Source organism: Oxyura jamaicensis, chromosome 3 (assembly GCF_011077185.1).
Source record: "Oxyura jamaicensis isolate SHBP4307 breed ruddy duck chromosome 3, BPBGC_Ojam_1.0, whole genome shotgun sequence".
Lineage (NCBI taxonomy): Eukaryota > Metazoa > Chordata > Aves > Anseriformes > Anatidae > Oxyura > Oxyura jamaicensis.
In genome coordinates, this window is record NC_048895.1 from 9,996,687 (window position 1) to 10,022,500 (window position 25,814).

A 25,814-nucleotide genomic window follows, 5' to 3' on the forward strand; every position below is an offset into this window, starting at 1 on the left:
TTCCAGGCAGCGTTTTCTCTAATTTATTTCAAGAGTCTTTGTAAGAGGTTAAAGGCAACAATCCAAGTGCCGTCTCCAACCTGCTACCCTACCAGAGGTACAGCAATTTTAACTGGCTACGCAGCACAGCATTAAAACCACAGAGGCATGTTCACTGAGCACAATGAGCAGGTTCTTCGGGGTTCTCACTCGCTGTGCACCCCCGGACAGTGCCTTTGCACCCCTTGGTGATGCAGCTGACCGCCAGCCCTCAGTGCCACCCAGCGCCGTAACCCTGCTCGTGTGAATGAAGGGGTGCGGAGCCAAAAACGTTCACTCAATTTTGTTTGCAAGCTGTATATAACACACAAGTAGATTTGAGTTCAATTAGCTTAGTATATGGCTTTTCGTCCTCTACATTCAAAGATCGTACACTAGAAAAGTCATGGGCTGACATCAAAAATCGGGTGGCTTAGTTAAAAGCACTCACAATGATTGGATGTGCTGGAGGGAAAGTTCCTCTCAACCCAGAAAAAAATCATTTTTTAAAATGTCACTTGCTTAAGTAGATTTCAGTTTTGAAATTTATTTCAGCTTAATGTTTTGCTAGGAAGCATCATCTCAAAGAGGATAAATATCTATACTTTCTGGTCAGTGGTTTACAGGAATTTATATTCCTTTATTTCAGCTCTTGACTCAGTAAACACAACTGAAATTGTGCTGTAAAATTCATGTAGTTTCTTTTGACTCCTAGCATACATTTAAAAATAATTGTGTAAGTTTAATTAGGCTGGCTACTACCTGGAATTCAATGAAGTTACTCCAGATTCAGACAAGTGCACTTGGAGAGCAGAAAATGGAGAGCAGCGTTTGCTTCCTAGAACCCCCCAGCTCTTTCATTTATGTAACTTCCTCATCATTCAACTCTTTAGGAATAAGGTGAGTGAAGTCAGCAGGTGAAATTGTTTTTTTTTTCTTTTATTACAATAAAAAAAAAAAAAAAAAAAAAAAGACACAGCAGTACCCACGGGAAGACCGGGCTCCCAGGGTGGCCCAGAAGGCTCTGGGTACCACCCTTACCAACCCTAAAGAGAATTTCCACTCTTTTAAGTTACCAATTCTGTCACTTTTGGAAGTAGAAAGTTATTTGAATCTGAGGTCCTGGGGGTGAGAGTCTTTCAGTGCACAAAGCATTTTCTAAGATTGCTGTCATCACCAAACCCACACGAGTGGGAGTTCCTGACAGGTGAATTTTGCTAAAAGTGAGTGAACAGCTTGTGGAGGAGGAATGTAACAAAAGGGGAGGTGTTCAGGGTTTTGTCTGTCTGGAAACAGAGACTGATGCACACCTGGTCCTGCCACAGCTAATAGTGCTATTACCTGTGACAGGTTTCTTGTAAAAAGCACATGCTTGTGTACAATTTGCTGTCATCTTCTGATTTCGGTATAGATGATGAAAATCTTCCCTGTCAGTACAGAAACATCTGCAAAAGCTTGTTCATGAAGCGTCATTTGTGCTGCTGTAGCTGTTTGCAGGGCAATGTCCAGCACCTAAAAATCCAGTTTCTGCTCTCCTAATCCCAAATTTCCTTCAGTGCTGGGAAAGCATCTATGGCTGCTACCAACAGCAGCTTCTGTATGGATCATCAGATCATCATTATTGTTTTATTTTGATTTATTATTTGGATTATTTGGCTTTTCTTAGATGCTGCTATTTGGTGCTTCTTTTATATATATATATATGTATAATTTTGTTAGTTTTTTGGCAAAACCATGACCATCAAAAGGGCTATCTGCACATGTTTGAGCAATCAGGTCTGACAGAACCAGCACGGCAGCTGAAGGCCAGCTTTTCATGAAGCCCATGCTGAGGAAGGCTTGGCTAGAGGGGGCTGCTGCCACTTGCTGTAATGTGATTGTTAAATGGTAAGATGTTTCTTCCCTTTTCACTGTTAGAGATCTCTTAGTGAAAATAACCAGCCGGGGCAATTGATTCACCTTGTAATATTTATACATGCTGTCATCATACAGGAAGCCTAAACAAATTATCCCATCCATTTAACTGGCAAATTAAGATCACAGCACATCTGCTTTTCCAGTGTAAAACGAGTCAGTAACTACACCTGTGCCCCAAACCCTCAATTTTCAGGAACAGCCAAGTTCAAGGACAGCCAGAAACCATTTGGAGTACATGAAGCACATGCAGTGCCCCACAGGAGTGGCTCAATACTAGTCATGTAAACTATTTTTGGCCTTTCTCTACTTCCTCATGTTGGCAATTCAAAGAAAATATTCCTTTAATCAGCGTTAGCTTTACCCTTGAAATAATAGAAAGCGTTAACATTGAAAACTTCGTTCTTCTGAGTTACTTTGCATATGCTGACCTTGAACAAGCTGCCTTTCTCACTTTCAGCAGCACCAAACAACGCAGCACATTTATACACCGAGTCAGTAAACCATCCTTGACACAGCAGCTTTTTACCAATAGTCTTTTTGATACAAATGGCCAGCAGAAAGTGGAACTCCATCATCTCTGTTTATTTGCCTGAATTAGAATTACATTAGTATGCCCTTATTTTGTAGTTGCCACACAGGTAAAGTATTCAAGTTTTGAGAGCTTGTAAGTGTAATTGTGTTTGCAGTGATCTAGTGTGCTCAGTTTTAATCCCTTTAGAAGTTCTGTTCATAAGCACGAGTGTGTGGAATAGAGCATTTTCCAAATGGGATTTACATCTGTCTTACTCTCTGTTAAAAATTTTACACAAATTGGATAAACTGGATAAAATAGGAATAACTTTTTTATCTAAAACTGTACCTTTAGCATCATTCACTGAGTTAATGTCAAGGATTTCTATTGGTAGGAAAAATATCCAGTCTGCTAATTTCAACCATTACAAATAATTTATACTCATAATCTAGAATTTATAAAACATTTTTTTAAACAAAAGTGTTCAGAAAAGTGTCTAGTTTCAATGTTTCTCCTAAGTATGGCTGCAATTAATGCAAAGGGGAAAGTGATACCACCTAGGAAACAGTATGGGTCATTCCTTTCACAATGCACACTGAAGCACAGCAGTAAGCCAAGACCAAACACACAAATAAAATGGAATTAACAGAAGAAGAAAAATTCTTCTGAAGTTCACAATAGGAGATAATAATACCAGTTCAGTTAGAGATATCTTCCAAACTGTCCCTTAAAAAAATAAAATAAACAGGAATACATTTGAGCAGATATATTCTTTTATCACTCAAGTCCTTTTGAATTGGCTTGAAATTTGCAACTATGAATTTTGCAGGAAGTGTACAACAAGGCAGAATCCCAGTGAGCTAACAAATCGTTTATCTGTGTAAGTAAAGGGACAGCATCTTTCATTTTTGTAAATAAACATGATCTGCACACACACAAAGAAGCCCAAAATACTTTTCAGATGTTGTGCTTTTAGATATTCAGGTTCTTACAATGAAATTAGAGCTGAAATCTTGCTCATGGCTGGATGTATTTTACTTGCAAGGAGTAAAACAGATTTCCTAATACCAAAATTAGAAAATGGCAGCCACTGGGAAAATACTCGGTGTTTGAATTGCACAGTCAGAATTATCAGTGATTGTGTATTGTTATAAAGGCATTTATTTTGAATTGACTTGCTGCCTTTGAAAAGTAATCATACGGTCTGTGAAATACAAAGGGATTATGGGAACATCTTATTTGTGTTTCTTAGATGGTTGGACAAAGCATCAGCTGCTGGAGGATCTAATCCTGAAAAGACTTGGACTACAATGCTACACAGTTTAAAATCCACTGAATTCCTCATGCCCAGTGCTTCCTTGTGCTTGGTGCAGGGTTGGGAGCTGGCTGGCACGTGCCAGAGTATGCCATAGATGCTGGGGCTGATGGGGACCTTAGGCATGGGAACTAGGACCTGCACTATACCTAAAATATTGCTCACCCATGTAGTGGAGCAGCACAGCTGCTTTCTCAGCAGTAGGCTTGGTCATTGTCTTCCTGAAATCCAACCATTACAATGATCTCCTCTTGGATGAAGTGCAGAGTGTATGTGAGCGTGCGGCCCCTCTCCCTTCCCTCTGCTGCTTGCAAAATATGTCTCGTAATGTTCCAGATGAGGTAGATGAGCCTGTGATGCTCCAAGAGCTACTTTGGGCTGTGATGTTGTCTGTGGTTTTATGATAGATGTGAACATCTGAAGGCTTTGGAAGTAAAAGGGGGTCAACAGGTGGCAATGCACCTTGCTAAAGGAACACTTGCTGTTCTTTGATAGAAATCTGTATTTTTTTTTTTTTTCCTGTGCTAAATCGCCAGTACTGGGTACTCTGCTATAAGTGGTATCCATAAGCACACTATCTGTCCTCTCCCATGGGAGGAATAAATCCAGTGACCTTGGGTTTTACTTTATGGGTATAAAATCATTAGGGAAATTGTTGTTATTTAAAGGTATATTCTAATTAAGGTGTGGATGTTAACTAAGAAAGAGAGAAAAAAAAAAGGCACGCATCTTTATTGGGCTCTGTGTGCTGACTGAGGTCACAAACTGAAGCAGCCTTACCTCTGTGCCATCACTACATAACATGCCTGTAAGGCATAACAAACCACTTTCTGTGCATACATGAATATGCATATCCTGTGAGTCAAATCTCAGGGGAGTTGGCCATCCACTTCCCACAGACGATGTAGTGCTTCTGTTTTACTATTGTGACTACGCACAAAAGCAGATTGTGAGCTCAAAATGGAAGAATTCACACACAGAAAAAGAATTTGCATGTTGGTTGCACAATGCCTGAAGCACACCTCACTAGCTGTTTCATCTGAATCAAATATTTATGTGCCCTAATTGAACTTACTCCGTGACATAACATTTATTGTGTTATTTAAATACAACATTGAAAATGTATGTTAGTTTGAGAAGGCACATTAGTACTCCAGTTAGAGCAGAAGCCATATCCATAGATTTGCTAGGCAATCAGCATCACACCACGTATGAATCTGTTTAAATTAGTGCTGAACATTCCTTGGAATAATTAGGCACTGACTATTTTTTCAAGTAAAGTTAGAAAAACTGAAAAAAAGTGAGAATTATTTCCAGTAATAATTTTGGCTGCAAATGGAGATGACAATTGGGCTATCCATTAGTATGTACTCATCAAAGAGGCAAACATACCATTTGTAACAGACTATCTTCCCATTTTCAGTTTTGCTGCATTATTCCAACCACTGTCTAAAGTGCGTTTGCAATTCTTGCTACTGTTAGCAGGAGTTACTCATGAAATATTTCCTCCAGAGGGGAGACAGGCAAACCAGAACGTCATAAACTGCAGCCTTGTCCTTCCGAAACTGTTATATGTGATGGAGGTCAACAAGATTGTTTCACTGAACATTTACATTGTTTGAAGGACATCCTTTATATACCAAGAAAATAAAAGGCAGCCTATTTTTTTTTTTTTTCTTTTGGCAAAACATGAAGTGTGTTTTCAGATGGGAAGAAAACAGTGGCAATCTAATGATGTGTCAGTGTGACTTGAAACTTGGTTTGAAAGTTGTCAAAACAAACCCCAGGAAGTAAAGGTAATGACATGTTAAACACTACTGGTTTCACAAGAAACTATTCCTTGTAAATGTTCTGTCCTGAGCTCCATCAGAAAGAGAGAATTCATAGTCATGGTCTTGTTAATTTCCACTTGTTAATTTTCCACTTTCTGCTGCTTGTGAACACTCTTCTCAAACTTAAATAGCAAAAGCCCAATATCTGGGGTATCGGAGCTGAGTTACAGCTTGTGCTGCCTGTATAGCTGCTCATCAGGCAACTGAGATGACTGGGTCTGAGCCAGCAGGGATCACTGCTGCTGCTCTGGGGGAGGACGCAAAGAGGGGTGAAGAAAGCAAGATGAACTTGCAGACCCTAAGTTAACTTTATGGCTGTCCAAAAATAAAACCTGAACAAAAATATCAAGACTGTAGTATAACTCCCAAGTTTCTTGAAAATAAAGTGCAATCTAGTGCAGTGTGCTTTCATTTTCTTCCTCTGTTCCCTCAGTTTCCTTCTAATTTCTTGTGCTTCAGCCTATATGTGCATATTGAAGGTATCCCCTTTGTTTGTGAAGAAATACCACGAGAAATTGCACTTGGTGCACCTAGTGCATGCCTTTAATTCATAAAGAAAACAGGCTGCCCTGGGGAATTGTGAGTAGAACCATACATAGTAAAGGAGGGGAGATAGTTGCTCAAGCCTTAAAGTTTCCATGAGAAAGCTAAAGAAAGAGAAGAAATAAGTGAAAAACTAGTTTCAAATCTCCTGTGTCCTCTTGGCTCATGTATTCATGCACATGGGTGATGAATGCTCCGATAGTAATAGTAGGCAGAAGCCTAGGGATTTGGAACTTGGTTTTCATGCATGAAAAACACTTAGGCTACTGAATATGAGGGAACCATAGGTCCGCCCCTTCTCATGAGCTCTCCAGTGAGACACAGTTCAGTAGCCAGGCTCCAAACACTGTTGTAAACTGGGCTTGATGAGTCAGATGAGTTTAGGGAGTTTTATGGAGCTTAGACACAAGCTGGGGGGTCCCTGTGGTTGAGTCACGTCACTGTGGGGATACATGCACTGCTAGGAATGGGACCATTGGCAGAAAACAAGGCATGCACTTTACATCCCTCTGAGGCTAAGGAGAAGGTTTTCAAGGATCTCAAGAGTAATGAGACACTGGACATAATAGCACACAGTAGCGATCAGATGTCCAAATCCCTTGGGAACCCAATTCCATAAGCCAATCCAACTTCCCCTGAAGTCAACAGGAACTGCAAAGAATGCCTACAATGCTCTTCCTCTGGGGTGCAGACTAGCAGTCTAGCATCTAGATCAGATGAAGGCAATAAGAAACAATAACGTGTAAATCAGAACTCAGTGGACTCAGAAAAGTGCAGCAATTCATAGTAGGTGTATGTACAACTCCATACTACTTCACATTTCTCAGGTAGGGGTAGGTAGTTTGAAAACAATTTACAAACATTTAAACATGTCCCTAATCATAGCTATAATACTTATTCTTTAAAAACAACTTACTGAAAAAATAAAACCCCTTAATTTGCAATTTTGCTATCATAAAAATGTAGCTCCTGGGCTCACAGAATGTCAATGCGTTTGCACTCAGTTTTATAATGATAAACCTAAGTAATTCTGCTGGAATAAAGCCCATCTGCCTCTACTCATGCTGCACTTCACACAGCGGGTTTCTCTTCAATGAGCCCATGTAATGGCAAAGGTACCAAGGTACAATCCTAAGCATGGTCTAGCTGCAAAGAGACATCAGCACACCATACATGCTCTTGATGAACTAATTCATAAATTGTAATAATTAAAGAGATATATCCCTGGAGATTTTTTTTTTTTTTTTTTCCCTGTGGGAAAGAACAAATTGTCTCCCTGCCTTTGCTATTCCCAAAGATGGCTCCTGTGGCTCTGGAAGTCACCTTCCTGAACTGTGTCTTTGACCTTCCCCAGACCATGACCTGCACTTACACATCCTGCTTACAGTAATCCTTCAGGGGGCTTCAACTTAGCATGACCAAACACTTTGACCTTTGTATGCTTCCTCCAAAGGCTGCTCAAACGTAGCACCTGAGACAGACTGCACACACAGACACATGCTGCTCTGGGGGTCTCTGTCACCAAGGAAGCTCCTGCCAGATGAATGCCTTTTGAATGCAGTCTCTGCCACACCAAGTACTCTTAAATAGGACTCTGTATCAGGTAGATAGAGAATGCAAACATCATTGAGTGTTTCTGGCTAGATGCATCTTGATAAATGTTGTGACTACATTTATGATATGAGAGCCACATGGGATGGTCTATCTGCTGCTCTGATTCCTTCTCCTTTAGACAAAATATACAGTCACTGCCATCCTTCAGTTGGCAGTCTCAAGTGTGCAAAACCTTGATTTAAAAGTTAGTTTTCCAAGGTTAAATTCTGAAATGTTTTGCACTTCTACACGTTAAAAAGAAAACAAAATGAGGAAGACCCCAAACACATGCAAAACACAGTAACGCAGTAACTTTATGAAATTTCACAGATGTATTTTCAAACATTTCTAATATTCCTAGTCTGTTTCCATCAGCTTTTTCATTATTTTTTTTTCAGCAGTCAGCCTAGTAGTCATCACCTTGCCTAAGACTTCAACCTTAAGCCATATTTCTTGCTGAAATATACAGAAGCCTTCATATTATCTTTACATCTTTAAAGAAGTGGCACAGAACAGAGAAATGATCCAGAGCTTTGGAAATAGTTATGATAGAAATTTGCAGAAATTCCTCTGCCCCCTCTGTCATGGTAAACTACATACTTAGACCAGGTTTGCTTGAAAATGCTTCTTTAGCAGTTTGGGCTAGTACAGATTAAATATGAGTTAAAACAGTAGCAACAGTCTTAGGCCAAATTACGATTTAATATCAACATTTTGGAAGAAGTCAGCTTCTGGGGGATCTCCAAAGCAAGGCTCTTTTGTATAACTTTCACAGTCAGATTTGTGGAAAACAAGTACAGTGTTGGGGCCCATGAAGACCTGCAAATAAATTATTTGCATGATCCTCTGCAACAGTATTGTAGAAGTAAAAGATACAAATTTATGACAACAAAGAGAGCCTACATTCACTTTATCAGACTATTTCATGTAAAAGTAATGTAATTCGTAAACAGTTTAACTTACATTTCAGTGGTAATGCAAACATTTGACACCAGAGATGAATACTAGCTTCTCTGGCGTGTTTTCACTTATTCAGTAGGTAGGAATAGTTTTGCACATTTTTAGCATGCTTCTTCTGACTGATAATCCCCTGACTTTTAATAGTTATGTAGCACATAGTGGTTTAAACAAGATTAGCTGAAAAAAATCATTGACAGTCAGGGGAATTCAGTCAATTTGATCCTCTGCCATTGAGGTCAGTAGGATTATTGAAGTGAAGCACAATCACCCTAAAGCTGGCATAACTGCAATCACCTACGTGTATGTTATATACAGGCCTGGTATGAGGAACTGGTGAAGAGCGTCAAGTACAAAGTTCAGGGCCAGATCCAGACTTCAACAAAGTGAGATACTGGTTTAGCCAATCCTTATCCCCCGAGTTTGAATCTGGAACTGAATGTGCCCAGAATGCATTTTAACCCAGAGTTTGGGTTGAGGTTACTTTCTGAGGAAGATGTTGGTTTTGGTAGCATCATAACCATGCACACCATTCTTCTGCAATTGCATCAGATTCTTCATCAAAGACACCCAAGTCCCTCCCAAAAACCTCTCTAGGGAAAACTGTAACATTACGGTAAATATGTTACTGCATATTAGAGAATACATAAAAACTTGAGAAACCAAATTGCCGGATGCCCAATGAATACTGTCTGTTTCTGAATTTAAAACTTTCCAGTAGTTTACAATGATAATTCCTCTGTAAATCACCATTTTTATTAAGGAAACAAAAAAGCATTTCAAAAACTCTACCTATGATCACTCGTTTCTGCCAAGCGGTTGTTCATGATGGCTAGAGCACCCACCCCTGCAGAGAAACCATTTTGTCTTGTATTGATACAAACATTTCTTGGGTAGCCATTGGCCGTCTCAGACAGCTGCTTTTGCAAAATGGCCAGGGAGACTTTGTTTGATGCCATGAGCTCCCGCATGGAGATCATCTCACCGGAGAGCCTCCTGCCCTCAGTGTCACTGTCGTACTGTCCATCAGTGTCCATTGAGATTTTATGCCGACGCAGGCGTGCTCCTGGTGTGATGGCGTTGCGACGTCCAAGGCGGGCACTTGATTTATGGCACTTTGGGCAACATCTGCATTCGAATTTTTTCAACACCCAGTTCAAGAGTTGCTTGATCATAATTGAGATAACGTTAAAAAGAGAGTATATGCAACATACTCCCATTAATATAAACATGAAGTTTCCGAATCTGTATAATCCCTGATTTTGGTACACAGCATTTTGGCTGCTTACCAAATCTCCAAAGCCAATGGTGCTAAAGGTGACAAAACAATAGTACAAGGAGTCAATGTAGTTCCATCCTTCCACCAACGTGTACATCGCAGATGCGCAGCAAGAAAGGGTGATAGCAAAAATTCCCAGAATCAGCATCACATGGTAAACTGATGGCTTCCACCCGATGAGGCTGCCCACCCCAGCCATAGCTGACCCCCTTCGGAAGTTGGGAGGTAGGAGACCACTTCTTCGCAGCTGTCTCTCATGGCAAGCCTTCATTATGAATGCCAGGAGAGAGATAATGCGCTCCAAGAAGAGGTTGAAGAAGAGGATAGTCCCGGCACACCCAAACAGCCCGTAAACGATGAGGAATACTTTTCCAGCCACTGTTGCTGGTGTGGTCATTCCAAAACCTAAGGTGTGAAGATAAATGAGCAAAGTTAATGTCACAGTTTTTCATGCATGAGCTCAGGATTTATGTAATTTATCATAGGTCTTGTCTCACTGGACTAAAGAAAGAGTGTTATCTCTAAGTTAGATTAGGTCAACACAAAATCATGTAAAGAATGAAGACGACAGCGGAAAGCTCAACGAGATGATTAAAATTCAACAGAGAGCAAAATCTTCTTGCAGAGATGAAGGGCTGTATTTACAGTGACACTGTGGCCACTGGGAGAACACTGTAAATGCAGATGGAAAGCATTCCTGAGCCCAAGCCACTTTGAGGTGAGGTGAGGCAACCAAGTCATCTCCCTACTTCTATGTGTGTGAGCCAGCATGGCCTGCTGAAAAAGTTCTCTACGCACAAGCTGTAAATCAGTGTAACACCATTATTATTAAAGTCTGATTACACCCCTCTGGCTGAGAAGATGGAATTCTTAGGTTGCATAATGGAAAACAAAACAAAACAAAACAAAACAAAAATAACCCCCCAAACAAACAAACAAAAACAACTTATTAAGGATTGAATATCATTCTAAGAATAATGCCGCTGTAAATTCTTAACCAAATCCCAACAGAACCTAACCCACCTGATATAATCAAAGAACAAAGAAAAAGCCACGACCTCATTTTAATTCTGGTGTGACAGCTACATCGTAGAACCACATGGCAGGCTGGGAATAGTATGGTCCTGCAGATGGACACTTACAGCAGGATGAAACACTGCTGCACAGTTAAACAAAACAAACAAACAAATCACAGTATACAAAGTCTAGAAAGATCTAGCAACACTATTAATTCTTCTCTTCTTCGTAAGACTTGATTTTGCCATTACTTATATACATAATTTTATATATAGGCAGTAGTACCTTGTAGCTATAGATGCTTAAACGTGCAAATGATGTAAAAGTGATCTTAATTTTTTATGCAAGTAAATACAGCAAATTTGTCCCACATCATTTGCTGAAACCAGTCATTTTATGAAAAAGAATTGCATATATTTCATGAAGTATCTCAAAAAGATTATTCTGAAACTTAATTCTGTAGGTATTGCCCCTGCTACTGCTATTTTTCCCTGTAAAAATACTCACCGATTCAGTCAAAAAGCTGAATTGACATTCCATGAATAAATAACCACATATAATTAAACTGAATGGTTTGCCAAAAATCACAAGCTGAAGTTTCTTTACCTCATCATTACATAAAATTGCTGAGCAAGTAATATATTCAGGGAGGTAAATATCAACATCAGATCACATCAGTGAAAGTTTGCTAAGAGTAAGAAGGGCTGCATTTAATAGATAATGCACGCATAATGAAATCATTAAATCCAGTTTATTATCACTATGCACCTTTAAACAGAAACAAATAAGTATTTCCTATCCATAAATGAGTTGAGACTTATGCTCAAAATCTATTTATTCACAAAATATGTGGAAGAGAAAAATCTGCAGAGTAGTAACAAAGAATCAAAAATAAATAAATTACACAGAGGTAATTAGATGTTGCCGGGACCCACAGTCTCTATTTTCTTGTGCTAAAAATCTACCTTCCAAGCAGACTTCACAAAGCCCACCTTGCTGGTCCCAGACTCAATAAGGGAAAATGAGAAGTTTTTTATTCAGTTCCTCTTCTGTGGGGTGAAGCTGTTTTCTGGTTCAGTCTAGCTGCTTGCAGGACCTTCTGATTTAGCAATGGATATCCATTAGTGGTTGCCAGAAGAAGCTGGGGAGTTTCCTGTGGCTGCCAGCTAGGACTACATGGCCAGCTCATTACAGAGAAGACATCTGTTAGCCCATGCTTCATTAATAAAAGTAGCTAAACATGTGATTCACTGTAAGCATTGTGACCATCACAATCAAAATAAATGGGTTTATTGTCACACATATGGCTAAACACATTTATTAATTTAAAAAAATAGTGTCACTTCAGATGCATTTGTAAATGCAACGTTTTTTTAAAATTATTATTATTATTTTCTGGTGATTAGTCATGAGACATGGTATATATTTTTCATACATTTTGTATAAGTAATATTTCTGAAGCATAATATTACCAAAATGCACTATATAGCTATGCAAGATGAAAGGACATGTTGCTGTAACAAGAGCACTAAGGTGTATATAAAACAGGCAAACAGTAAGAATGGGTAAATGCAGCATCATCAAGTGCTCTCCTTCAGCAGTTTGCAGCTAGAAGTGCACTCATGCACTCTTCCTTTGGGGCTTCCTTTGTCAGTTGTGTTTGTCCCCTCAGCACCACTTGAATCAAGAGGGGTTACTTCTGGTATGTTCATCACAATACAACTGAGCTCAGTCCCTTCTCGAGACTCACCACGTCATGGTGCCTGGATGAAATTAATACAGCCAGAAGTGCCTGTGCTTCCAATTTTTCAGTCAAAGCACAGCAGCGTATCTGGCATCATCTACCTGGACTTGTGCAAAGCATTTGACACTGTCCCACATGATATCCTTGTCTCTAAACTGGAGAGGCATGGATTTGACTGATGGACCCATCGGTGGGTAAGGAATTGGCTGGGTGGTTGCACTCCATTGAATGTTCAATGGCTCATTGTCCAAGTGAGATCAGTGGTGAGTGGAGCTCCTCAGGGGTCGCTATTAGGTTGCTATTAGGTCAATGGCAGCATTCATTTCATCTCTTTGATGTCAGTCAAGGAGATTCAGTCAAAAAGCTGAATTCATATTCCATGAATAAATAACCACATATAATTAAAATGAATGGTTTGCCAAAAATCACAAGCTGAAGTTTCATCTCTTTGATGAAATGAATGCTCCCCAGACAAACAGAATTAGCAGAGATGAGTTGATAAAAGCTCTCAGATAATGCTTATACTTCTGCAGTCTCTCATGGGTAAGTGCTGGCAATTAATGAGTCTCTTTCCCTGACTTGCATAACAAGTTTTGTGGTTTCTATTCAGCTCATCAGGATTTTGATGTATTTAAGTTGGTGACTGAAGCAAGAAACAAAACTTGACAGACTTGCAAAGACATATGTGCCTGTAGTATGTCTCCTGTTGGTCTTGCTTTTAAGATTCAAGGGGTGACAGTTTCCTAGTAGAGATATATTTACCCAGAAATGAAAGAATGTTTTATTCACCTGAAAACTGAATACAAGAATTCAGAAAGCAGAAAGTTTCTCAGCTTTTGCCTATAGCACTCCTGCCTCTTTCAGCCAGCCTCTCAGCTCTTCTCATCCAGGTGTCCTGCCATGGTACTTAGGTTATGCAGCAGGTGAGCAAAACTGGCAAATCATTTCAAATCCCAGAGTATAATGGTACTTAAGTCATGAGGTTAGAATCATCCCTTAGTAATATGGTTATATTTAAAGGAATTAAAAAAACAACCAAAGAAACAAACAAATAAAAAATACCAACAACAACAGCAAAAAACAACAACCCTAACCCTAAAATTGTTGAGTATAACTTTTTAAACAGATGACTTCTTTAAATAAACAAAAACCTTCTAACTGGAATGCTGCTTTCAGGCAGAAAGAAGTTCATGAAAGACAAAGACCAAGCTCATACAGGGCTGGTCCCCAAGATGTACGTTACAGAAAGATAAACTAAAAACCATCAATTTTTTTTCATGTCTGTTCCATACTTCATGGTTTTCCCTGCTCTTAGTAGGTCATTATTGATTAAGATGTATACTGTTTTGTATTTTGCATTTTGAGACTAAAATTCTGTATTACAGTTCTTGTGTTCCTTCCCTTCAATAGAACAGCTTGCGTTGGAAAGGACCTTAAAAGACCATATACATTTCCAGTCCCCCTGCCATGGGCAGGGATGCCGCCCACTAGATCAGGTTGCCCAGGGCCTTCAGCCACTTTTCTCATTAGCATTTCATCATTACTGTTCCTGACAGAATCTTACCTGTGAATTTCCCAGCTACCTCTCATTTATTCTATAGCGCCTCAACACCTAACATCCAGAAACAGTTGCCTTGGATACAAGGCCACAGCTTAGAGACAATCTGCTGCAGATGGAGAACTCTTCTGCCACATACAGCACTTTTACCCCAAGACTGAGAGTACCATGAGGCAGTTCTTCCACTTCAGCTGTGATTTTCCCATCAATAAAAAAAGGCCACAAATGAAAAAGTTACTTTCCTTAACATTCTTGCCAGCCAGCTTTATTAAAACACCCCACTTTGGGCTCAAACAATATACATATTTTTAGAGCTTTTCCAATGCCAAATTATTTGCTGTCAACATTACTGTACAACCACATTAATAATAATTAATAGGTACACTACTTCTGGCATCTGCTAGCTGTTTCATAATTTCTGTTAAATTCTTTCAACATGAAATTGCTCTCCCAAAACTCCAAGGTAAATAGGTGGTGAGGAATGCTGTAAATTTTCTTTGTGAACCAGTGCTGTGCTTGGGGTGGGCTACGACAAATCTTTTGTTTTCCCATTTCCTCGGTTCAGTGCACACAAAGGTACATACATGCACTCTGCCCACTAGCTAGACACTGTGGGCAAAGATGTTAAATCTGCTCTGTATCCTTAAAGATGCTACGATAAACTCAATGAACATAGTGAAAAGCCAGCCAGGTCACTGCTGTTGTTTCTCATTACATCTCCACTGTTGAAATGTGGTGCTTGGTGCAATTGCTGTTCAAAGGAATCCACGCTTGCAGAATGATGGAGATGATGAACAGAACATGAAGGGGTTTCAAGAAACTGAGGATAATTATTAAAGGCTTTCTACAGCACCAATTTTATTCTCTTTATACACGGCTGTAATCAGGTTATTGGTTGTCCAAAGCACAGCTATGCATAACAGGAGTGAATTACTGAATCAATTATCCTCAGTGCTTCTCTGCTGGCTGTGATTTAAACCACCACCTAAAAGGTCATGGCTAGGTTTTCACTCCTTTTAAAAACACACCAGTTTCTAAGAGACTTAACAGATTTGTCATCCTCAAACATCCTAAGCTTCCTTACTCTCTCCCCCCCAAAAAATGAAGTTGACAACCATGACAGTCAATAACTAAAAGGTAAAGCTAATGAACAGATGTCACAAGGGACACCCATGCCCTACAAGGAACGTGTCTTGTGTGTCAGATGTGGAGCAATGTATTTAGGGTGAAGGACATGCTGGACCTGAGAGCAGTAAGCATGAGGTTTCTTTTGAGCACCTGAAGTGTTATCACCTTAACAGGACTCTAATGCATTGGAGGTGCCCCCAAGTAAGGGGGAGAAGAATACAGCTTACAACCTGGTTGACTGCATGCGTTTACCTTCTGCTCCCCACTGCAGGTTTCCTGTGTTTTACTATGCTGACACCTGGTTGAGCTTTCCAAGAAATTGTCAGTTTCTAGCCAGTAGTCAGCAGGACATTTAGAAGCTCAAGTGGTGTAATTTTTGTAAATTTGAGTGACAAATGGCCCTTAAAAAATGTGTTGGAGCTTCAGCTTCCCCACCAGCAGCAATACTCCTGCTCTATTAATTTACCAGAAGCAGGCAAGCTTTTTTCTGCATTGTACCGCACGTTGCCATTTCTGTGTACACCATGAGAACTGGGGCATACCAGAGAATAACCCCCCAAAACCTTGCTCACTGCTACAGGCTGTTACTGTAAGTACAGAAGGAGGCTGATCATCTGCTCTTGCCAAGCTGCTTCGGCACAGAGCCAAGACCAGGAAGAAGCAGAAGTGTCTCTAAATCAGTTTTATGGTTCCTTGGCTGTGGCTGGCTGCTCCTCTGTGTACATTGTATGAGCAATTGGGTATCAATTTGTGCTAAGCACCCAGCACCACCAAATGAGCAGCAGCTCCAGCAGCAAGGCCTTGCTATGCAGCCCCCTTTCCTCCTGCCAGCATCCCTGGAGTTGGAACACCCAAGGAGGGTCTCAGGTTTAAGGCTGAAAATCTTTGGTAAATTTACGTTTGGGTTTCCTGGTTAATCCTATTGTATCACAGCAGGGTTTCTAATGAGGGACAGAAGCCCTCTCCAAAAAGGAGACTATGGAGAATGAAGCTCAGAGAAGGATGTTTCCTGAAAATCAGAAGACTACATATTCAGGCTACAGAGAAAAAGAAAGCCAAGTATTCAAGCTGGCAGTATTCTTCCTGACTCTAAGTCCCTAGACTAAATAGGGATGGAGGCATTGTGCACCACCACAATCTTCCTTAATTTCTCTATTAATATATATGTCATACATAAACTTTCTTCCAATGCATCAAGCAGTATGCCCTTTCTTTTGATAGTAGACTGAGTCTTTGTGAATTGACCTAACCTAGTCAGGAGCTGCTTCTCATGGCTGTCTGATGATCAGAATTTTCTCCCTGGTTTATTTTCTTTCCTTATCCTAATAGCTGTGTGAAAAAACATTTTTGCTATTATATTTTCTCAAATTGCGGTGGTGTTAATAATGGAAAAATATAGCCCACACACTTCTGAGTTGTTGAGTAAGTTATATTACTGTGGAAAAACACTTTCCTGCACTAGAGGCTAATGGTCTTTAAATCCTGCTTTAAGAGCTGTTGCAGCTGTATCAAAGTCTTAATCTCATTCCAGGTTGTGTGCAGAAGCGTCTGTCTCAGTTTGCCATAATGCTGAACCTTAGCTAAAGCAGAGATTTTGAGACATTAACGCTATTAGACAACACATCTCTGAATTTAAAGTAACTATTTCCAAAAATTGGCAGAAAAGAATGATAAACAAGAAATACACACAGTCAGCTTCAGCACCTATGGATATACATAACGGTAGAGCTCATGGACTCCAGGTGTTGCCACTTCCCTTCCTCTCTTGAGATTTGTCAGCTATCTGAAGCTGTTCAGGACTGCTGTCTCTGACCTTCACACAGTCTTCATAGTTGAGGATAAAATTCCATGTGAACATTGTTTCAAAAGTTGGCTTCTCTTGAGATCATAATTTTTCATCCTTTAAAGCTCCTTCTGCTCCTATTTTTCTCCTATGTTTTTGAGAATATATATATATATATATATATATATATACATTGTGGACAATTGTGTATCTAAGCAACACCCTAACAGGAAAAAGCTTATGCTCTGTCATCTCAAATTGAGAGTTTCAAACATTAGCATTCACATCAGCTTCCGTTGTTGAAACTTGCATTTCAGATGCCTGTGCAGACCCAAGGTTGTAGAAAAATATATATATATTTCAAGCGGTAAGGAAAAAAGGAATAATGGCATACAAATTTTGTTATATTCCTGAGATATTATGGATTTTGAATAAATATCTGTGTACTGACACTCTAGTGCAAATACACCTCACAACACTTCTCCTTTGAGGAGGATTGATTTTCACTCGATTTGAGATGACAAAGCATATTAGATAGCATTATCTGATTTTCACAAGTGATCTTGGGTGTATGCCTTATTTCTCTACATGAGAAGGTTGATATAACAGTGTGTTGCTCCTGGGCTTTACAAGCTTCATACACAGGAAGGGTTGTCATACGCTTTAATCACTGGCTTATCTTTTGGCTGGATTAAAACAGAAAACTTGCAGATATTTTTTTAAGTTGCATCTCTTGATGGCTGTCTTAGCTCTTCAGCTTTAAAAAGAGTAGCCTATAAAGATGTACCTGTAAGACAAAAACAATCTAAACATACAGGGCAAAATCTTTTACATTGTTTGGCCATTTCCCCCCCCAAACTTATGTACAAAGTTCTACAGTTATGATTTAATGAAAAACAAAAACAAAAACAAACCAACCACAAACCAAACAATCAAATAACAAACTGACGAAGCTACCTTACCTTTTTAATGGTTCAAATATGCCTTCATGAGGCCCTTTTAAAAAAAAAGTTAGAGCTGAAGGCAAAGAAACAAACTCTTAAGCCTCTTTTTTAGCTCAGTCAGGTCTCCTACTTCCTTCATGAAGACACAAGACCTAGTTTTAAGTAACTGCACTAGAAATACAGGGTGATAGACTAACCAGTTATTTCTCTTTTTCAATTTCTGCATGTAACTTCCTTAGTAAGCATTTCCCTTGATTACTTTTAAAGATAATGGTATCGAACACCTTACACACTTTATCAGCCACTTTTGATGTTATCCAGCATTTGTCTGGTCCTTTCAGCTATGCCAGTAACAGTTTTTGTATATTGACAAAGTTTTACCCCATTTTGTTTACACTGCAGTCATTTCCAGCCCCAAAGGCTTAAGACTTGACTCTATACATATGTTGTATACAAGTGATACTGGATTTTTTTTTGTTTAATATATTGCACAATATTCAGCAAATAAATGATAGAATATTTAATAATGAATAACCAAAAGGATTTTTTAAATTTAAATTTACTGAACTACTTTCTCACCCGGTTCTCATATAGGCAAATTTCCCCTAATTGCTGTTTTTGCTGTGATTAAATTTGCTTGACTTGAGACTGACTGTGAACATTGGCCCATAATTTCTAAAGGAGACTTGTTACCAAGGTATTATTGCTTTTCTCATTTATGGGTAAGGAGCTCTTAGTATGGATTTTTAAACATGAGTAATAGCAGTGCCTCACCCGAGTAGTCCCCTATATTAACATCAAACCTTTCAATTTCTAATCTTATTCCAGACCAAAGCTTTAATTACTTGAAAAGGCTACTAATGCTTTACCTCATCTAATGCAATTAGATTTAATTTTCTTCCTCCTTCTCTTTGTTTGATTGAAGAGAGGTTGCATTTAAACCTTCCAACATCTACAGCTCTGTGCACTGCTTATTGCCATCAGCAGACTCATGGCTCAGGGAGGTGCATTACCTACAGCGGCGACGTACTAGGAAGTACTGGCAGTGTCAGATCAGCATTTGCGATACCGACCTAGTGTGCCAATAAAATGAGTGAAGTGGGATTTCCTGAAGCTCTGTAGATTGACCTACTATTGACTTCAGCAGAGGCAAGCAATTGAGGAGACATAACATTAAAGATATTTGATTTGTGTGGATTGCTATGCAATTGCCCCTTAGGTTATAATTTTTTAAACTTAAATACTTCTATTCACAAAATGTTTTAATACCACTTTTAAGATTTATTGGGCTCTGAAGGAGTTTTACCAGTAAGAACACTATTCTTCGTCCTTGCCTACCTTATCCCAAAATGCATTCAGATATGCACTTGGTGGTGAGACCTTATGAAAACTGTCTCTTTTGATAAAGGTAAGCAAGCTTCATATGTGTCATAGGTAGAGGCTATGTTTCCAATAAAAACCAGCTGTCTTCACACTAAAAATTACAGATGAAATGTTCCAAGTTGTTTCTCTGTTGCTCTACCCATGGTGCTATTACAGCAAGCAGTAAAATTCTCAGTGACTTCAATAGCTGCAACGGTACATTAATAATGCAGTCAGTAATTAAGATTTCCCATTGTATTTTCCAGCATAACACCTGGAGTTGTTATTGTTACATGACGTTAATAGCCAACACATCTGTCCCATAATTCTTTTTATTTTCTGTTCACAATGAAGAGCAATAAGTTTGCATAAAGCAAGACAGAATGCTTGCAAAGATGACCCATCAGTAAATGTCAGAAAAAATGATGGAGCGTGTATGTTCTGTGACGAATAGAAGACATCCAGAAAAGGGAGAAATATTTAGACTGAAAAAAGAAATGAGGGCCAATAGCAAGATTAACAGTATAGAAGAGAGACCAGGGTGATTAGGAACAGAAAGATACTGTAAAGCTTTACTTTCAGCTTGTTTAGTTGATATTAACTTGAAGGGCTGCAAAGATGCAAAACAAGTATTCAAAATTTAATCAAGCAAGCAAATCATCAGTAGTGGAGGGCATGCTAACCGGGAGGGACAGAGCAGAAGCTGGAGGAATTAAGAGTGCTTGGGTGACAGGAGAGTATTAGGTAAGCTCTAACTCCAGGAAAGGGGGAATATATCCATGGCAATGACAGAGGAGAAGAAACAGGGATGCCAGAGGCTAAGGGCTGGCTAGGCTCCCCAGGAAGTCAGCGTGCAGGGTTTCAGGATTTATTAAGCCATCAAAGCATAGAGCAAGTACATGCAGGTTAGGGATGCTGCTACCCAAAGGAACCAAAGAATAACAAACTGTGGTTTGGTTTTGCCCTGAACCTGACCACCACACAGTAAGTCAATATAAAACTTCCCCTGACATCTGTGATGCCCAGGACAAAGGCAACATGGGCTTTCCACTGACTGTGCAGGTAAACTTGTGCTTCAGCCTTAAGAAGTACTGAGACTGATTAAAATAATACTTCTGGAAAACATTTATATATATTTTTAAAGGGCTTTATTAAAAGTGCTAGGGTTTCTCCCCTTCTACAAAACAAACAAACAAACAAACAAAAACACCTAACAAATTTAGGATCAAATCTTTCAGCAGGGACACCTCAAGTCACCTGCGTAAGTGCCTTGATGTTCTCCAAACACAGCTTCCCATAGTCACTGTCAACTGCAAAGACGCAAACTCACTACTTTGAGTGCTGAAGCACTCAAACTACATCCACACTTTCAGAAAATTCCCATCAGTAGCGCCCAAGGAAGTTAATGCTTCTGTGCAGCTATGGTAAGTAGAAAACATTGCTATGAAGCCAGGTCTTCATCTCAGGAAAATCACTGAGGAACCACTTATATGCACAGAAGTAGAAGGGAGGTGAATCTCTTCCCCCCTCTGCTCTGTCCTTGTGAGACCCCATCTGGAGCCCTGAGTTCAGCTCTGGGGCCCCAAGCACAAGAAAGATGTGGACCTTTTAGAGGGGATCCAGAGGAGGGCCACAAAAATGGTGAGAGCACATCTATGAAGAGGCTGAGAGATCTGGGGTTGTTCAGCCTGGAGAAGAGAAGGCTCCAGGGAGACCTTACAGAGGCCTTCCAGTACCTAAAGGGGGCCTACAGAAAAGCTGGAGAGAGGCTCTTTGTCAGGGGGTGTAGTGGTAAGACAAAGGGGAATGGCTTTAAATTTAAAAAGGGTAGATCTTAAACAAGGTGAGTGCAGCTGCTGGGAGCTTGGTAGCTGATAAAAAATACCGAACATTTCTCATGATGTGGCCTCCCTACATGCGGGTTCATTTATAAGGCGAGAGCCTTATCTCTCACTTCACTTCAAAGCTGTCCCTTCGCCACCTCTCTGTGATAAAAGTGAAGAAGAGTGTGCCCCATCACTTTGGGTGGAGCTGTCATTGAACAGGATACATCATGGAAAAAAAGAATGGATCCTACTCACGCCTGTAGGGCATGCCCTAAACACCTGCAACCCTCACACAGCTGTACAGAGGGAAGATCTTCACTCCTTTTCTTCACAGCGGCCTTTTCTCAAGCACCCAGACACGTTGTATCTCAAAACAATCCACCTGCTGTAAGGGTGCATTTTAAAAATCTTACGTTGAAAAATCTTTTTATTTTTTTGGTATTGGAATACTGGGTTTTATGCCTGGCACGGATTTATCTAAAGCAGTTTTATCTCTTCATTTTCCAAAGGATTTTGAAAAATTTATTTATGCATTAGAAGCTTAAAATCCAAATTTCATAATGAGCTGATGTCTCAATATGTTTTCATAGCTAGGTGCCTAGTGTTTATTCTAACATTTAAGACAAGAAAAAAATCTGGGTAGAGACTAGAGACATGGACCAAGAAATTCAGGGCTTCAGACATCCAGAAGTTGCCTTACGTGCTAAGCAGAATATATATGTGCTACTAGAATACAGTAAATCTATAAATGATTAGGCTAGGCTTTGCAACATTTTACCAGGGAGAAAACTTGTTTGAGTTATGCTTTGCTTTCAGCCTTTAACAACGTGCTGGGAACTATTTGTGATTTGCATTTGGGGAAGGAAAAAAACTCATCTGAAAATCAAAGTCTACTGCCAGTTAGACCAATGAATCAAGAATGTATTTCACCCAGCTGCTCCTTAAAGAAATCAGAACAAAAGTGCTATCAATTTAGTACAAAAAAATACCTTTTTAAGAGCAAATAAATGACTAAATAAATGGTGTAAACTGACAGCAAGCAATCTGAAGCTAGTCTGGAAATTTTTCTTACATAGTTCTGAAAATCTAGACATGTTTAATGAAAAATAGATTTGGCATTTCATTATTCAGCCACAAACAATGCAATAATAAAACATGAATGCCCAGAGTGCTATCAAGAGGGTGTTTTATGGACTATAAGTCAGTCACTTTGTGGGCTATTCAGGAAAATGCTGAAATATTAGACTTAACGTTTCATGTTAACTCTCTCATTTCTTGAAGACCTGCTAATGGGTCCCTTACCTGGGGGCTTGGCTGTGTCTGGTACTTTGTGGAATTATGCAAGATGCAGAACTACAGCCAAGGTAATAAAGAAAGGAAGCACCTAACTGGAAGCAGAGGAGAACAAAGGTCCTGCTCAAGAAGGGTGGAGGAATTAGCCCTTGTTCCCAGCCAGGTGGGGGCCAGTTACTTCTCCCCAAGCCCCAAACCTGAAGAGGGGTGGCTTTCCCTGTACCTTCACTGTGCAGATGGGATGAGAGAGTGCAGCACCTGTTCAGGAGCACTGGACTGCATCACAGTAAGAGCTAGTGACAGGAGAATGAGGGCTTGAGATGGCCCGGCGAGTTTTCTCTTTTTTAAACTGGAATCCTTCACAAATAAGAGACAGAGTAACCCATGGGTGATTTTACCTTGACAGAGACAGCATCTACTTTTTGTGAAGCTTTCTGATGTGTTGCTAAGACAGACGCGTGTTCAGCTGAAGTAATAAAGCTGCTTTGACATATGTAGCTGATGAAGCAGTTGGGGAAGGCAAGCTGTTTTGACTCTAAATGTCTCATAGTCCTAGGTGAAGTTAAGTAAAGACAGCTTTCTCCTTGTCAATGAATTGTGACAGGAACACAAGTGAAATTGCTCTGAACCAGGATAATAAGGTATTTCAGCTGACAGTGGAATCAAAGACAGATCAGATAGCTAGGTATTTAATCGAGCTGGCTCGGAGACGAAAGGGACTATGAAAGAAAGGCTTTGAAACTACTTCCCTGGGTGACACGTTGATGTCTACCACTTAGTTTCTCCTTTGCCGGCAGTGAGAGCAAGACAGCTTTCTGGTGCATTTCACTGAGGGTTTTGTTGTTGTTGTTATTTTTTTCTGAGCCAATGCAATGAGCAACAACAGATGTACACAACTGTGGTAGAAGAAACCTAGCCCATAGCTGACCCCACCACAGGCTCTGCCTCTCTCAACCAGCTGCAGCAGCCTGAAGAGGCAAGAGAAGAGGAGTAACGCAAAGGGGCAGCAGCTCCTCTTCTGCAGGTGCTGTGCACATGGCTGCGAAAAGCGATGCTGGGATGCAACAGCCTCGGGGTGCAGGTACTCCAAGAGATGCTGCTCCTGCTGGGGCACTCCACCAGCACCCTGCAACAGTCTTGGTGTGCCCAAAGGTACAGCTCAGTCTTCACCTCCTGCTGCATCTCCTCACCAGGGCAAAACTTTGCCCCTAGCACAAGCTCACTGAAATCACAGGAAACCATGTGAGGAACCCAGAAATAAGAACTAGCAGGACGTATGCCAAGAGAAAGCAGTACCCTGGCGAATGCTTGGCAGAGTCGGGCCTTTGTTGTAGCTCAGGAAAAACAATCTTCAGTCTCCATCTTGCACCCGAGATATACACATTATTGGCTACAAAGAGAGCGCGATGCCTTAGGTCGCACTGCAGGAATGTGAGACATACAATACTGGCTTCGCCCATTTACACCTCTCGATTGCTGTAAAACGCTGCTGAGTTTTTCCTTCCCTTTGTGCAGGTACAAATGATTGCAGGCAGAGCAATGAAGTGGAGACACAACTATTTGCAAATGAAGAGGAAACATTTTACATTTTAATAGCCACGCGTAAGAGAAGCTGGGGTTTGAGAAGTGAACAGATCTGCAGTTAAACATCTCTGCTTGCTATAGCAGGTCTAAGGACAGAGCAGCTCTTGCTAATATAGTGAATTTTTTTTCCATCCATTCAGCTTAGTAACAATGGTATTTCAAAAATATGGGTTCCTTTGATAAAGAAGACCTAACGGTGTTGAGTTAAAATGGTGTTTTACTGACTGGATTATTGAATAGACTTGAAGAGGAAAACTTAACTGGATTATTCAACACAAAAAGTAACAAAACTTGACAACGCTGTTATAGTCATCATCACAGCTCTATTACAGAGCTTAGTCACTATTGATAAAACATTTTCTGAACGAAATGCAAGTGTGTGTAATAATGAGCTGTACATTTATTTCTTTTTAATATACACAAAGCATGGCATCTCTGTTCTGCAGCCGCAGGACAATTGGCTTGTTACAAAACTTAAAAACTGGTAGAGCGAAAAGATCAGCATTATCTTTCTGCAGGGACTCGATTTCTAAAAGCAATTCTCCATGCCATAGAAAGCCAGAAACGTACTTAAAGTAAATCTCCCCCACAACAGTTCTCAATGGGGCAATTTTAGAGTAAAACAAAATTCCTCCCCCCAGAAACCCACTACTTGCGCATCAGGCAGATGTCTAAGCACTGATGGGACGCGCAATTGCTGTGGCCAGCGATGTACTGGGAATGCGACTACGAGACGTACCGGTTGTAGATTTCATGCCTTTATTCATAACGGTATCTTAACTTTATCAGCACCGAAAACCACCACCAACTCTGGTGGTGCTGCCAATGCCACCGGCCACACGCAGGGGCTCCCCGTGGGCAGCGACCACCCGCGGGACCACCCGCGGCCGGGCTTTCGGGGCGGTGGAGCCCGGAGGATGCCCGGGGTATGACCGGGAGATGTCCGAGGGATGCCCGGGGGATGCCCGGTACCGGCGCGACCCGGGCGCGGCGCTGAACGACCCGGGATAAGCGCGGGGCAGGTGGGGGCCACGACTCCCGGAGGATCTGGGGGTGTCCTCGGAGGGTTTGGGGGTGTCCCCCGAGGATCGGGGGGGGGATACCCCTGGTCGGGACCCTGTTGCCAGGGCAACGCGGCGCCGCCGGCGGCCGTCCCCAAACTGGTGTGGCTGTAAGGACAGCCCCGGGACGCGGCCGCAGGGCTCCCCGGGCGCGCCCCCGCGCCTTGCCGTCGGGGCGGCGCTCACCTATGGTGGAGACGACGGTGCCCACGAAGTAGAAGGCGCCGGGGAAGTCCCAGCGGGGCCGCAGGGCGTCGACGCGGATGCCCGCGGCCATGGCGGCCTCGTAGCTCCGCAGGAAGGCGCGCAGCTCCGGCAGGCTGATGTTGAAGATGCGGCTGAAGTTGTGCAGGGTCCGGTTCCAGCGCAGCTGCGCCGCCGCCTCCGACGGGCTCTCGAGGGCCGAGAAGACGGTGGCGCCGGCGCTCAGGTACGCCGCGATGAGGGCGGCCAGCAGCAGGAACCGCCCGTTGTCCTCGTTGAGGGGCGCCAGGCGCCGCCGGCGGCAGCCGCCCGCCGCCCCCCGCGGAGGCATCACCGGCGGCGCGG

The 25,814-nt window shown here is 41.1% G+C and overlaps 1 protein-coding gene and 1 long non-coding RNA gene across 4 annotated transcripts in view; one reads left to right on the forward strand and one right to left on the reverse strand.

The window, feature by feature from the left end:
- Positions 1 to 25,808, reverse strand: KCNK12 (potassium two pore domain channel subfamily K member 12). 3 transcript variants are annotated; one of them, XM_035321175.1, is made up of 3 exons: positions 25,452 to 25,808; positions 9,483 to 10,370; positions 1 to 333 (listed from the first exon to the last, which is right to left on the reverse strand). In XM_035321175.1, the coding sequence occupies exons 1-3, from the start codon at positions 25,798 to 25,800 to the stop codon at positions 317 to 319; spliced, it is 1,254 nt and encodes a 417-aa protein (XP_035177066.1). In that variant the 5' UTR covers positions 25,801 to 25,808; the 3' UTR covers positions 1 to 316. The 3 variants fall into 3 exon arrangements, with proteins under 3 accessions (XP_035177066.1, XP_035177065.1, XP_035177068.1); XM_035321174.1 differs by having other exon boundaries at positions 9,479 to 10,370; XM_035321177.1 differs by lacking the exon at positions 1 to 333 and having other exon boundaries at positions 8,624 to 10,370.
- Positions 25,557 to 25,814, forward strand: part of LOC118163979 — a 4,973-nt gene continuing 4,715 nt past the window's right edge. Inside the window, exon 1 of the long non-coding RNA XR_004749277.1 lies at positions 25,557 to 25,695. This is a non-coding gene — a long non-coding RNA (uncharacterized LOC118163979). The remainder of the gene's footprint in view (positions 25,696 to 25,814) is intronic.